Source organism: Dipodomys merriami, unplaced genomic scaffold (genome assembly GCF_024711535.1).
Source record: "Dipodomys merriami isolate MVZ:Mamm:240054 unplaced genomic scaffold, mDipMer1.0.p SCAF_5, whole genome shotgun sequence".
Taxonomy (NCBI): Eukaryota; Metazoa; Chordata; class Mammalia; order Rodentia; family Heteromyidae; genus Dipodomys; species Dipodomys merriami.
In genome coordinates, this window is record NW_027206068.1 from 69,738,188 (window position 1) to 69,751,884 (window position 13,697).

A 13,697-nucleotide genomic window follows, 5' to 3' on the forward strand; every position below is an offset into this window, starting at 1 on the left:
AAATCAAATGTATTTAATTTCCAGGGTGAAAAAGAACAACCTGTGTTTGCAATGACTGGCCTTCGCTGGGGGTCCTTCAGAGATGCTGGCGTCAAAGTTAGCAAGTAAAGCATTCCTCTGCTGATGTGTGATGATTGTAAAATCCTTCTGTGCCTGACTTTGAGATTTTAATACACAGTGCTCTGGGAATAAATCTGGGTATGAATTATGAGGTAGGAATAGTCAAGTCACAGTTTGCATCCTATATGCAGAAAGGCTAAAGAAAATTCCAGTTTCCTCAACACTAGTATGGTGGCAGCCAGGGAGAAGGATACATCCCTGTTTTTAGACATAACATTCGAGTGTAGTTTAGGCTCAAGCTGAACTGAAGAGAAAACTCATCTAGTTGTCATCTGGCTGCAGACTTAGCAAGGTATCAAGTGGAAGGTGCTGCCTGGTCTCAGCCATGTATAGTTGGTTGGAAAACTTTGCTCAGAGGTGTATTTTTTTTTTAAGGTGTCATAGATTGAGACCACAGGCTCCCCGCTCTTAGAGACAGAAGAAAGGTGGAAGTTTAGCTGTGTTATGAGGTGGAAGGGCTGGCCTGTAGAGATGACTAGAAGGTCACTCCTGACTTCCATGGCAGTAGCCTTCGTTTTGGAGAATCTATTATATGAAATGAGACCCATGGCTTGGAAAGACAGTGTGTCTTTGGAGTCATGTGGAGAGGGAGTACAGGCCGTGGCCTCGTGTGGTAGCACACTTTATTCCTAATGGCTATACTTTTTCCTTATCCTGAAGCCTAGGGCTCCTAGTTTTAGTATAGTTGGGCTGAATTATGATTGGTGAACACACACAACTCTCTCATCAGGAAACCCCTCCTGCACTTTGTAGGCTGTCCTGCCACACTTCCTTCATAGAAATTTCTCCTATGTTTCATTTCATTATTCCTGCTAATAAAATTCCTGACTGTGGAATATCAAAAGAGAGATACTGCTGTATTGCATTACACATGGCAGTCTTAAATATTTCATATCATTTTTTTTGCAAACATGCCATGATTATGTTGATTTCACAAATTGCATTGGGTTTGCTCTGTAATCTCATATTCCCCCAGAGCTCACCAAGAGGAATTGCTCTGCTTTCTCTGAGAGTCTAGTGGGAACAAATTGCTTTCCAAAATGTGTTAATCAACAACTAAGCACAGCTGTCTAAAGGCACCTCCCGTTCTTTGACTGGCTTTCAAGCATTTAATAGCAAAATTTGGTGGTGGTTATAGAATACCTTGGCCAGCTCTGGCCACTGAGTTATTTTTTTGTATAAAACAAGGACACAAGAAATCATTCCCTAGCTGGCCACGGGAAGACTGCGAGCATAGTGTCAAGATTTACTGCTGGTAGAGGTGAAGGGAACTGCTGACAATTTAGAAATAAATTGCCTGAGTCAGGATGTTTTTCTACTTGGCTAACTGGGAAAAGTAGCAAACTATAAAGTAGCTTAGAAAACAAAACAACCACCACCACCACAACAACAAAAATCAGATGACCAGTAGCTCTATCAGCTGTATTATCCTTAATAATAATTTAGAATGTTCCACATTGCCCATTGTTATATGGATTATATCTAAAAATATCTATTCTCAAATTCCAGGTCCAGTTATTGTGTCATTGACCCTAGCTATATAATTACACATGGTTTTGTTTTAGGCTTTCCCTAAAGCCTGAAATGGTTGTTGTTTGATTGTTAATCTGTTTTCCATATCCTTGCTCCTGCCTTGGGTGATTTCCTTCCCTGCTCCATATATAAACCCACCCTGTGCCAGACGTTGTCCAGGCTCCATGCCTTACTTTATTCTTGTGCTATTCATTTTACATGTATGGCTGCTCCTATGATTTTAGACCTTTTGTCCCTTCTTAACTCCCCTTACCAAGAAATTGTGTTCAGGTTATACCATGACACATATAGTAACTTATTACTTAACCTTCGCAAATCATAAGCTCTGAAAGTTAGAAAAGTTATACTGTCTATGTCTTCTGTATACTTTATCTTCCCTCCATGGACATAATATAAATAGCAGTTAAGAAGAGACGACTGATAACAGAATTTTAAGAGAAGAATCTACTCTGTTGTCACTTTTAAATTCCAAACTAGGCATCTTTCTCTTTCTCTCTCTCTCTCTTTCTCCCCAGTAGCTTTTATGTATTTAGCAATACACAGATCCTCTTCACCTCCATACTTAAAACTTGCTATGGTAAAGCTGTATAACATGAGTGGTGCAATCTCATACTAGTTTACTCATTTTAATTGTGTGCTTTGTTGGTGAGAAAGGATGTGTGGCACAGGCTCCGTCCTATAGTCTGTGACATATTGATTGTGCAGAAACTGCACTGTCTCCATGTAGCTTCATCATCCTGTCCTTGTGGCTCTTTTGACTACACACTCAGCTGTATTTTATGATTTTAAAATTATCGTTATAGTGACACTTGTGAATTTAGGAAACCCAAGTAGACTCTGGTTTTACTTCTAAGTGGCAAGAATCTACTATCTCGCCACATACCATGGGACATGGTATCAAACTGCAGGTTTAAAATTTAGTGTTGAGCCACATCCTCAAACCCTCTAGAGCAGCAAATCGTAATTTTAATGTCTTATCTGTCATGATATATTTTAATCTGGTTTTTATTGTGGTCCTTCTCAGGTACTGGTATCTTGGGCCTCTAAAAATCAAAGCAGCTCACTTTTTCAGCACTCTTCAGGTAAATGCCACTTAAAACTTGCCCTGTGTTATTTTGTTGGTTCTTTGCAATGTGTGTATTTGAGATTTTTCTAAAATTTCTTGCTACAGGTACATGTCACATGATCTAACACTAAAATGGCAGTTACAGAAAGCTTCTTGTTTTCTTTTTTTATGATTTTTTTTTTATTGTGAAAATACTGTTCAGAGGAGTTACAATTACATGGGCAAGATAATGAGTACATTTCTTATCAAGCATTGTTGCCTCCCCCTTTGTTTCCCCCTCCCATCCCTTCCCATCTCCCCCCCCACCTCCCGCCCCCTGCCTGCCAAAGTTGTTAAGTTTGTTTTCCAACATAATGACTTGTTGCAATGGGTCCACCTGTATCCCTATTTGAATGATTTGGTTTTTTCCCTTCCCCTCCACAAATTATACCAACATCAAATACAGTGAAAGCAGGGGTTATATCGTGGGGGAGGGACATACAAAGCAACAAAGAAATAATCTTATAAATATGTTAGAAACAATCACATGAAAGAAAAAAAACATTTGAATACTTACCTTGGGGTTCATTTCCCTGACATCAACTTATCTGACCTTTTCTGCTTGTCTCAGACATGTACTAGTTATTGCAGATAAGGGAAACCATGGGGCCTATGTTTCTTTGGGCCTGGCTTACTTCACTTAATATAATTTTTTCCAAGTCTTTGCATTTCCTAACAAATGGGGCAATGTCATTCTTTCTGACAGAGGCATAGAATTCCATTGTGTATATATACCACATTTTCTTGATCCATTCATCTAGTGAGGGGCATCTGGGTTGCTTCCATATCTTAGCTATGGTAAATAATAGCTTCTTGTTTTCATAAGTAATCATTGTTCAAATACATACTCATTCCCTCCATGACTAAATCCATATTGAATTTCTCCTTGATACTTCCCTTCCCTTTGCTATTTATTAACTCACCCTTGTCAGACAAATTTTGAGCAGAATAGCATTACTTGCATATATGTCTACATTAGTATGTAGCAGTGAGTTGAAGATTTATACTAGGAGATATGTAATTGTACAGGCTTGTATATAAGATCAGTAGGCTTCAAATTATACTACCTAAAGATGAGTAGTGACTACCATGCTGGGCTGCCCAGGTCGAGAACATTTCTATCATCAGAGGAATTTCCTGGGAACAGTGCTACTATATGCTGAACATTAAAAAAAAAATTAAGGGTAGGGAGCATAACAGAGTGGTAAAGCCTGAATTCAATTCTCAGTACCACAACCATAACAAAATATAGCAATTTTTAAAAGTTGGCATAAAAAACTCTAGAATTAATTTCAATTATGATTAATTATTAATGGAAAGTATTAAGGAAAATGCAAACAGAACACTGGTAGCTTACACCTATAATCCTAACCACTAAGGCTAAGATCTGAGGATCAAGGTTGAAGCCAGCCCAGGCAGTTAAATTCTTGAGATTCTTTTTTTATTATTATTAATGGTTTTTTTATTGTGAAAATACAGTACAGAGGGGTTACAATTACATGAGCAAGGTAATGAGTACATTTCTTATCAAGCATTGTTGCCTCCTCCTTTGTTTTTCCCTTACCATCCCTGCCCTCCCATCTCCATGACTATATTCCCTCCCCACCCCTCTACCCACCCTAAGTTCTTGAAATTCTTATCTCTAATTAACTAATCAAAAGCTGGAACTAAATGTATGGCTCCGGTGATAGAGTGCCAGCTATGAGCAGAAAAAGCCAGTTGTGATTGTGAGTTCAGGTCCCAGTACAAGCGCGCGCGCAAACACACACACACACACACACACACACACACACACACACACACACACACACACACACACACACACACACACACACACACACACACACAAATAGAAAACTATTAATAGAAAAGTCACCCCTAACTATATACTATGTATAACTTTTATGCAAATTGAAATAGAATTGTCTATTTGGCTGGCTAATCTGAAAACTAGTAGTGAGAAATTTGTTTCTAGTATTAATATGAAAAATTATTGGTAAGCTGGGTGTTGGTGGCTCATACTTGTAATCCTAGCTACTCAGGATGCTGAGATCTGAGGGTTACAGTTTGAAGCCAGCCTAGGTGGGAAAGCCCATGAGACTCTTATCTCCAATAAACTACTCAGAAGAAGCTGGAAGTGGCTCCATGGCTCCAGTGGTAGAGCACTAGCCTTGAGCACAGATGCTCAGTGACAGTCCAGGCCCTGAGTTCAAGCCTCAGGACTGGCAAAAAATAAATAAATAAATTGGTAATATATGTCCATTGGAAAACATAGCTTCCCTTAACTTTCCAGAAAATTTTCAATCAGAATAAATAATTAAGTGTGAAAGTTGGAAATCATTAAAGTAAGAGAAGTAAATCTACATAACTTTCAAAGTCTACTTGGAAAGGTAAAGGCAGTTTACCTAGGAAAACTGGATTTGTGTAATATCTCTTTATTCAAGGGAATAATCTCATTGGTGGAATGGTAAGTCCATTCAGGAAGAAACATTTTCTACATGGTGGTGTACCAGCAAGTATAAACTTCCTCACCATTTATTCAACAAGCAATTACTGACACATGCTTGAGATTCAAAGCCAAAGAGCAGGCTTTTTGGCCTCAAGAAGTGTTCAAGAGCTGGAGAGAAGTCAAATAAATCAGCAGTTTGGAAAGTGGTAAGAAATAGCTGTGGAAGGCTAAAACAGTATGGGGAGGAGGCACGTCTAAATCTGAGGATGAGAAAGTCTGTCTAGGGAAGGTGACACATTAAGTTTAGAAGTATACATGTGACTATATAAAAATGTTGGTGGAGAGACAAGGTGTGTGAAGTCACTGTAGTAGACTCTGGTCATTAATTGCAGTTGACACGGTAGGAAGCCAGAAAATCAAGGTAGAGCAAGTTAGGGCAGGCTTCAATCTGTGGTCCAACTTTTATCCTTACAGCTTTAGGGAGTTTGTGAGTCTTAAGCAGAGGTGCAAAATTAACTGATCTGCCTTTTGAGGAAATCTTTGGCAGCAGTGTGGACAAGAAATTGGACATAAGTAGCCAAAGGCAAAGAGAGCAGATAGATTAGTGAAGTGATCCAATGATGAAGGTAGAGCACATGAAGATGTGGAAGAATGCTAACACCAGTAATCCTAGCTACTCAGGAGGCTGCACTGAAGCCTGAGGATCACAAGTCAAAGGCAGCTCAGGCAAACAAATTAACAAAAAAAGCTGAAACTGGAGGCATGGCTCAAGGAGTAAAGTTCTAGCCTTGAGTGAAAAAACAAATACAAGTCCCTGAATTCAAAAGAAAAAAAAAGTGTGAACTTCAAGTAACTATAGCAGAGAGTCTAAATAAAAGCAACAAAATGTCAATGACATTTGGTAGATATCAGTGTGTTTACTTACAAGAGATGGGGTATGGAGAGGGCCAAATTGAAGACAGTTAAGGAACAAATAGGAGGGGGGCAAAGAAGTGGAGATGGTTTAGCGGTATGACTCCGTGGTAAGAGCACCCACTTAGGGAGCACGAGACCCTACCAGTACCACCAGGAGAATAAAAAAGAGTAGAGGAGACAGCAAAAGTAGGCTTTAAGAAGACTTCAAGAAGAAGAAGGCTTCTTCAAGACTTTGAAGAGGAGATAGAAACAGCAAAAGCTGTAGAGAATTGTAGAAGTAATAGAGTGTTAGATTTTTAATTGGAGAAATACCCATGTCTTCATACCCTGAAGCAGGAAGAGATGATGAGAAAGACAGAAAACATGTCTGAGTTAGACAGAAAACATGTCTGAGCAGGTAGAAGGTGGAGAGGTGGAGAGGCAGGATGCTGTCAGGTACTTAATGTGCTCATTGAAGCAGTCTTCTGAACATGAAGTGAGTGGCAGTGATGTGGGGACGGCATGGAAGATCTGATGATGACATGAAAAGAGTATGAGGATTTTCCAGAGATGCTGAGAACCAGAGACTGTGAACTAAAGAGTGTGATGTTGGGGGTGGGGAGGCTTTTTCCTTCTTACAGTGCTGGGTTCTGGTATGAGTATAGAAAGATTGATCTAGAATTGAGCTTTTCAAGGTACTCGTTATTAGAAGAATAAAGACACAAAATGGCTTCTAGCTCATGAAATAATAAAAGCAGACCTAATTTGCTAAGTTTTGAATTCTGAAGAATAAAATTAACTTTGTAATTGTAATAAAAACAAATAATAATAATTTTTTTAAATTGGGCAGCTTCAGTGAAGAAACAGAAAACACATCACAGTTGCTGCCAGACAGGATGTTAGGGCAGGTCAGACCCATTGGTCCTTCTAGATTGGAAAGGAATAAGCATTATAGTTAGAAAAAACAACGTTGTCTTATTAATTATTCATTTATTCATTTTGGTATTGGTGCTGGGACTTGAACTCAGGGCTTAGGCACTGTCCCTGAGTTTTTGTGCTTAAGGCTAGCACTCTGCCAATTAAACCACAGCTCTACTTTCAGCTTTTTTTTTTTTTTGGTCATGCATGGGGCTTGAACTCTGGGTCTGGGTGCTCTCCCTCAGCTCTTCAACTCAAGGTGAGACTTTACCACTTGAGACACAGTACTACTCCATTTTTCTGATGATTAATTGCAGATAAGAGTCTCACTGACTTTCCTGCCTAAGCTGGCTTTGAACTGTGATCCTCAGATCTCAGCCTCCTGAGTAACTAGGATTACAGGCGTGAGCCACTAGTGCTCTTCCAGAATTGTTAGTATTTTTATATTTACCTCATGGTAACTGGAGAACAGGAAGGTAACTCAGTATAACAGACAAAGGGGGCACAAAAGAATCAACCAGAGGATGGTGCAGTGTGATTAGAGCGTAGGATATCAGGTATATTGGATTTTTGCACCATGTGACCAAATACTGGAGAGAAGCAACTTAAGGGGAAAAAAAATTCAGAGGTAGCAGCGGACCTGGCAGAGCAGTGCAGTTCACATCATGGCAGCCAGGAAGAAGAGAAAAAGAAGAAACAGAGACCAGGACTTATCTGTCCCAAAGGACATCCCCCTGGTGACTGACTTCCTCTGCTAGATTGTACCTGTTCTTTCCCCACTTCCCAGTAATGCCATCCTATTGAGAAGGTGCCAAGTAGTCAAATCATCTCTGGAAACAACTCACAGACCTACCCAAAAGTGGTTCACTCATCTCCTAGGTGTTTGTTGAGTTCCACCAACTTGACAATGAAGATTAGCCATCACTTTAGGGGTGTCCGTGTTCAAGATGGAATAGTTGGGCATAGTAATGAGAGTCAGGGTCGAATTAGGCTAAAAATCTGTAGGGTGGTTTTAATTTTTCCTGTAGATGGATTCAAGATGTTACTGGATTTGGGTGCTGGAAAGTAGATTTCAGAACCTCCAGTGAGAATGATGGGCTTTGATGCTGAAGCAAGAGGCCTTGGGCTGGATTTGGATTGCGAGGCTGAGCTGAACCATTTTGGCTTCTATGTAGAGTGTGAGTCTATGTAGAGGTGAGGTAGATATTTGAGGCAACTAGATTTCAATAGTTTCAATTTCATGTCACAGGATAAACACTCATGGATTCTTTCCTTCCTTCCTTCCTTCCTTCCTTCTCCCCTCCCTCCCTCCTTCCCTCCCTCCCTCCCTCCCTCTCTTCTTTGCTTCTTTCTTTCTTTCCTTCCTTCCTTCCTTCCTTCCTTCTTCCTTTCTTCCTCCTTTCTTCCCTCCCTCCCTCCCTCCCTCCTCTTCTTTTTTCTTAAGAAGTGTAAACAATAGTTTCCAGTCCACTAGTTTTCTCTCTCGTGTGTATTAGGGAGTGCAACAGAGGCAGCAGTTATGGAGTTCATGATTTTCAAGAGAAGATAAGGGGGAAAGGACTCTGGAGAATTCCCTTCTCCAAATTAGAGAGAATTCTGTTGAAGAAGTTACTACCATATTCTCAGGACAAGCTAGAATTTAAACCTTTGCAAAGTGAAGCTCCCAAGGTTAGTAGGAACTATATGTGCATGACAGATTGTTTTCTCTCATTAACAGGAATGGCCTCAGACTCACGAAGCCTCCATCTCCTACACAGGGCCTAAAGAGAGACCACCCAGTGAACCAGAGGAAATCCCTCCCCGGCCCTCTCTGTACAGGAGAATCCTCCGCAGGCTCGCCTCATACTGGGCACAACCACAGGATGGTGAGCAATGTGGTGATTGCAGATTGGAAGGCCCTGCTCAGTTTAGAAATGGCCTCAGGCAGACCTCCAAAATCAGCCTTACATATGTAACTGAGCAGGAGAAGGTGTTAATTCAGCCTTCCTGTACCCTCTCTCTGTTGCTGACATTTATGTTATTGTGGCTGTTTTTGGTAGGAGTGTTCTTGAAATAAAGATTCCATTTTTAGCCTGACATTTCACCTTTGAAGGATAAAATAAAGCTAAGGTAGAGATCTGGCAGGAAGGGCTCAGGTGGTGGGAAGGGGTAGTATCAGTGGAAGAAGCTGACCTGTGTCTGACGATTCCCAAAGCCCTTTCCCAAGAGGTGAGCCCAGAGGTCTGGAACAATGTAAAGCTGTCCACCATCGAGCTGTCCATCACAACCCGGAACAACCAGCCAGACCTGATGGTAAGTGTGTTCATCTTGAGAAAAGCATTTGGGATCTGAGTATAATGACAACAGGGCAGCATATTCTTAGACCATTTCAGTATTTTTATTTTTGCTCTGTGAGCATAGGGAAGAAAGGATTAGAAAAAAGGTATAGGATCTTGCAAGGAAGAACAGCAAGATGTAGGTAGGTGTAGCTTAGTGTGGAAGCTAACAGGACTTGAGCAGATATTCCTGTCATTATTTAGTTGGTCTTCAGAAGGCTTAGAACAGATTCCTTTAGAATGAAAATCTAGGTAGTCTCTCACTTTTCACTGAAGCAAAAATTGTTTTTATGACTACATTAAATATATAGATTCAGGTCCCTAGAAACACCACACACACACACACACACACACACACACACACACACACACACACACACACGCACGCACACACGCACGCACGCACGCACACAAACGTGCGCGCGCGTACACACACACACACACACAGAGCTGTACGATTTTATTTGGGTTTTTGGGTTCACTCTCTAGACAAGCAATGTCTAATGCAGTGGTAGTCAGCCTCACAAGACTATTTACATTTAAATTAATTAGAATTAAGATAAAATTAACTCATTTCCTCAGTAACACTAGCCATATTTCAGATGTTCAGTAATACATGGCTAATAGCCACCATAGTGGAAAGCACAGACATAAAACATTTCCACCAGTGCTGAACATTGTATTGAACAGTGCCATTCTAGACAATGTGCTAAAGTCAAAAGTGAAAGAAAGCCAGTTGTTTCTGTATAGCTTGTAAGAGAAGAATTGACCTTCTAGAATTAAGACTCATTACTAGAAGATAGATAATAACTTGAAAGGTGCCTTAGTTACTAAGGAAGATTTAAATAAGATAAAATTAAAGACATAAACAAACAATTCATGTGAAATAAATGAGGTTTTATTGGAACACAGGCATATTTATTCATACAGGTGTTGTCTGTGCTGTCCTTGAGCTGCAGTGAGAAAGCCGAGTAGTTGTCATGGTTCCAAAGTCTAAAACATTTACTATTTGGCCATTTTCAGAAAAATTTTATTGACCCTGCCATAAACAAAATCTTAGTAATTTATGCAAATGAGAATGTTAATAGAAGCCATTCTTAACTGTGAACTAATTACAACATTTAGCTTTTATGCAAATCAAAGTCATTGTTGCCCTGGCCAGTTGGAAATTGGCACATACAGTCAGAATGTGGTTTGATTCCAGCACTAATATTTGGAGTATTGACTTGTTTTCTAATTACAAAAGTAATACATGTTTGTTGGAAAACATTTGCCAAACATTCTTAAATAATAATTGCAGTTGAATTAAAGAACTGTTTAGAATCGTAAAACTACAGAAGTATTAGAGTAAAATCTTGAGAGACTTCAGTATATACCTGGAGAAGACAAGGCCTCTAAACATGATGCCTACAACAGAGTTCCTGTTGCTGCATTTATCTATTTATTACAAAGATACTATAAAAGCCAGGCGTTGGTGGCTCATGCCTATAATCCTAGCTACTCAGCACGCTAAGATCTGAGGATCACAGTTCAAAGCCAATCCAGGCAGGAAAGTCCGTGAGATTCTTATCTCCACTTAACCATCAGAAAACTGGAAGTGGTGCTGTGGCTCAAGTGGTAGAGTGCTAACCTTGAGCTGAAGAGCTCAGGGATAGGCCCAGAGTTCAAGCCGTTCAAGCCTCACGACCAACCAAAACAAACAAACAAACAAACTAACTAACTAAATATACACACACACACACACACACACACACACACACACACACACAAACTCATATATATTAGGATGTAATAGATTAGCAGTGAATAGCTTTTCTTATCACAAACTCCTAATTTAAGTCAATAAGAAATGAGCAAAGGGACACATTTAAAAGAATGAACAAAGGATTAAAATAGTGAATTTTCAAAAGAAATCAACACTTAAAAAGAAAGTAACTTCTACCAGATGTGCCTGGTACTGTCCTAAAATTTTACATATATTCACCTACATGACCCTCATAACTACTCTATCAGAACCTTTATCAGCATTTCTTATGTAAGAGAACAGAAAAACAGTTCTCAACATCAAAGAAACACAGAATAGTAAGTAGTGGGTTGTCACAGATGAAAAGCTCTCGCTCAGTCAGCCTTGGTGCAGGTGGAGATAAGCACTGTGATGACAGTGTAGCCAACACCTTGTTCAATAGCAGCCTGGTAAGTCTATACAGTGTCTAAAATACATGCCTACCTATTGTTCTGTTAAGCATAGGAATTTATCTTGCAGAGATGAGCACATAAATATGTAATATAGATAGTACTTCTTTGACCCAATGGAATTCTGAAAACATTATAGAAAGTGAGAGTATGAAGGTTAAAAAAGTGAGATCTATTCCAGAGGAATTTTACAAAGAAAGATAAAATTTCTATCACACATTTCCTTTCTACTCAGCCCTTGGTAATTTGTACTTCCAGTATTTTGTACATGTTCTTTTACCATTGTTCTCATCTCTGATGATTGAATACCAATGAATGGATTGGGTTCAGTGAGCCTGTGATTCAGCTCTAGATTAGCGGCATTCAGAATGCTGAGTGCTTTTATCTTTGTGCCAATTATAAAGGTAGCCAATGCTGTGTTCCTTTATCGCTAATGGAGCACATCCATTTTTTTTCTTTTTTCCACAGAAATAAAAGCAAACGCAATAAAACAGTTAAAGACAACGTGCCCGCCATGTAATAGCTTAAAATACTTATCATTAAAAGCAGTATATTCAGTGTGAGAAAGAAGCTTTAGGAATATGAACATGGAATATGAGAACGTTAGGATCTTTTGAGTACATGAATTTACTATATTTCTTTTTTTCTTTTTTTTTTTTTTTTTTTTGCTGTTTTGCTGTTTTGCTGTTTTGCTTGAAGTCAGGGCTTTGTGCTCTCACTTGACTTTTTCATTTAAGGCTGGAGCTCTACCATTGAGCCACACCTCCACTATGTACTGTATTTCTAGTAATATATGAAACTAACAGTTAAATATATTTTAGTACATCTATTTCTAATATATAACCATTTATCTAGTTACTGATAAGGCAAGATATACAATTCAATGTTGTTAAAAAACTGAGTTATAGGGCTGGGAAGGTGGCTCAGTGGTAGAGCAATCGCCTTGCAAGCATGAGGCCCTGGGTTCGATTCCTCAGCACCACATAAGCAAAAAGAAAAAAGCTGGAAGTGATGCTGTGGCTCAAGTGGTAGAGTGCTAGCCTTGAGCTGAAGAGCTGAGGGACAGCGCCCAGGCCCAGAGTTCAGGCCCCACGACCGGACCCCCCCCAAAAAACTGAGTTATTATAATTTGTAAGTTTAAACCTTGGTACTGGCACAAATAAATAAATACATAATAAGTAAAATTATTTATATCAAATGGTTCCATTTTGATTAAAAGGAAACACCTTTAATTAAGTTTTGTTAGTGATGGTAGTAAGGCTCCATTTTTTTTCCTTCCAAATAGTCAGTTTTCCAAGCCTGTTGGTTGAAGCGTACATGTCTATTTTCTCCAGATCTCCATCATATTAATTATATGGATTTCCTGTGGATTTTGTTATTTCAACTGCAAACAGTGCAGGTTTTGTTTTCTCCTTTCAAATACATAGTCCTTTCTCTTCACCACACTGCCAGGACCTCTAATCTTTTATTTTTCTATACTTATAATCTGGTTTTCCTAATTATTATTATTTTATAATACATTCCTCTGTTTTTCTGCTTAGTATCTCTTGGCAATTTGTGGCTCTTTTGATTTCTATAAATATTTTAGAATGTGTATTAAATTCCACATAAAAATTGATGATATCGGTCTGGACTACATTGGTCATGGATCAATTTGAGGAGAAATGACATTTCTACAATATTGACTCTTACAGCATATGAGTGTGATATGTTGCTCCATTTTTTCTTTTTACATCTTCAATAACAATGAAGTTTTATAGTTTTCTCTATACATCTTGTCTTCTGCTGGATTTATTCTTGGTTACTTTCATTTTTGATGCTACTATAAATAGTTTTTGTTCAGATTTCATTGTCTAACTGGCTTACTAGAAGGGCATGTAAATTATTATTTTAATCTTGATTCTGAAGCAGCAGCGTAAGTAATTTCTTTTATTAATTGTCTGGATTCTTTTGGATTTCCTGTAGATTTTGTTACTTCAACTACAGACAGTACAAGTTTTGTTTTCTCCTTTCATATGCTCTCTCTTAGTCTTTGGTCTTCACCACACTGCCAAGGCCTGGTGGTATTGTACGAAGTAGTGGCATGACTATTTTCTCAAGCTGTGAGAAAAGCTTCATGCTCCATTCTATATATATATACATGTATATAAATTGTAAAAATGTTATGCAG

General features: G+C 38.9%; 1 protein-coding gene across 1 annotated transcript in view; it reads left to right on the forward strand.

The window, feature by feature from the left end:
• The window catches only part of Agk (acylglycerol kinase), an 88,553-nt gene that overhangs the window by 68,977 nt on the left and 5,879 nt on the right, over window positions 1-13,697 (forward strand). The window contains exons 10-13 of the mRNA XM_069996919.1: window positions 25-104; window positions 2,678-2,735; window positions 8,737-8,884; window positions 9,214-9,311. Coding sequence (XP_069853020.1) covers window positions 25-104; window positions 2,678-2,735; window positions 8,737-8,884; window positions 9,214-9,311 — 384 coding nt within the window. The remainder of the gene's footprint in view (window positions 1-24; window positions 105-2,677; window positions 2,736-8,736; window positions 8,885-9,213; window positions 9,312-13,697) is intronic.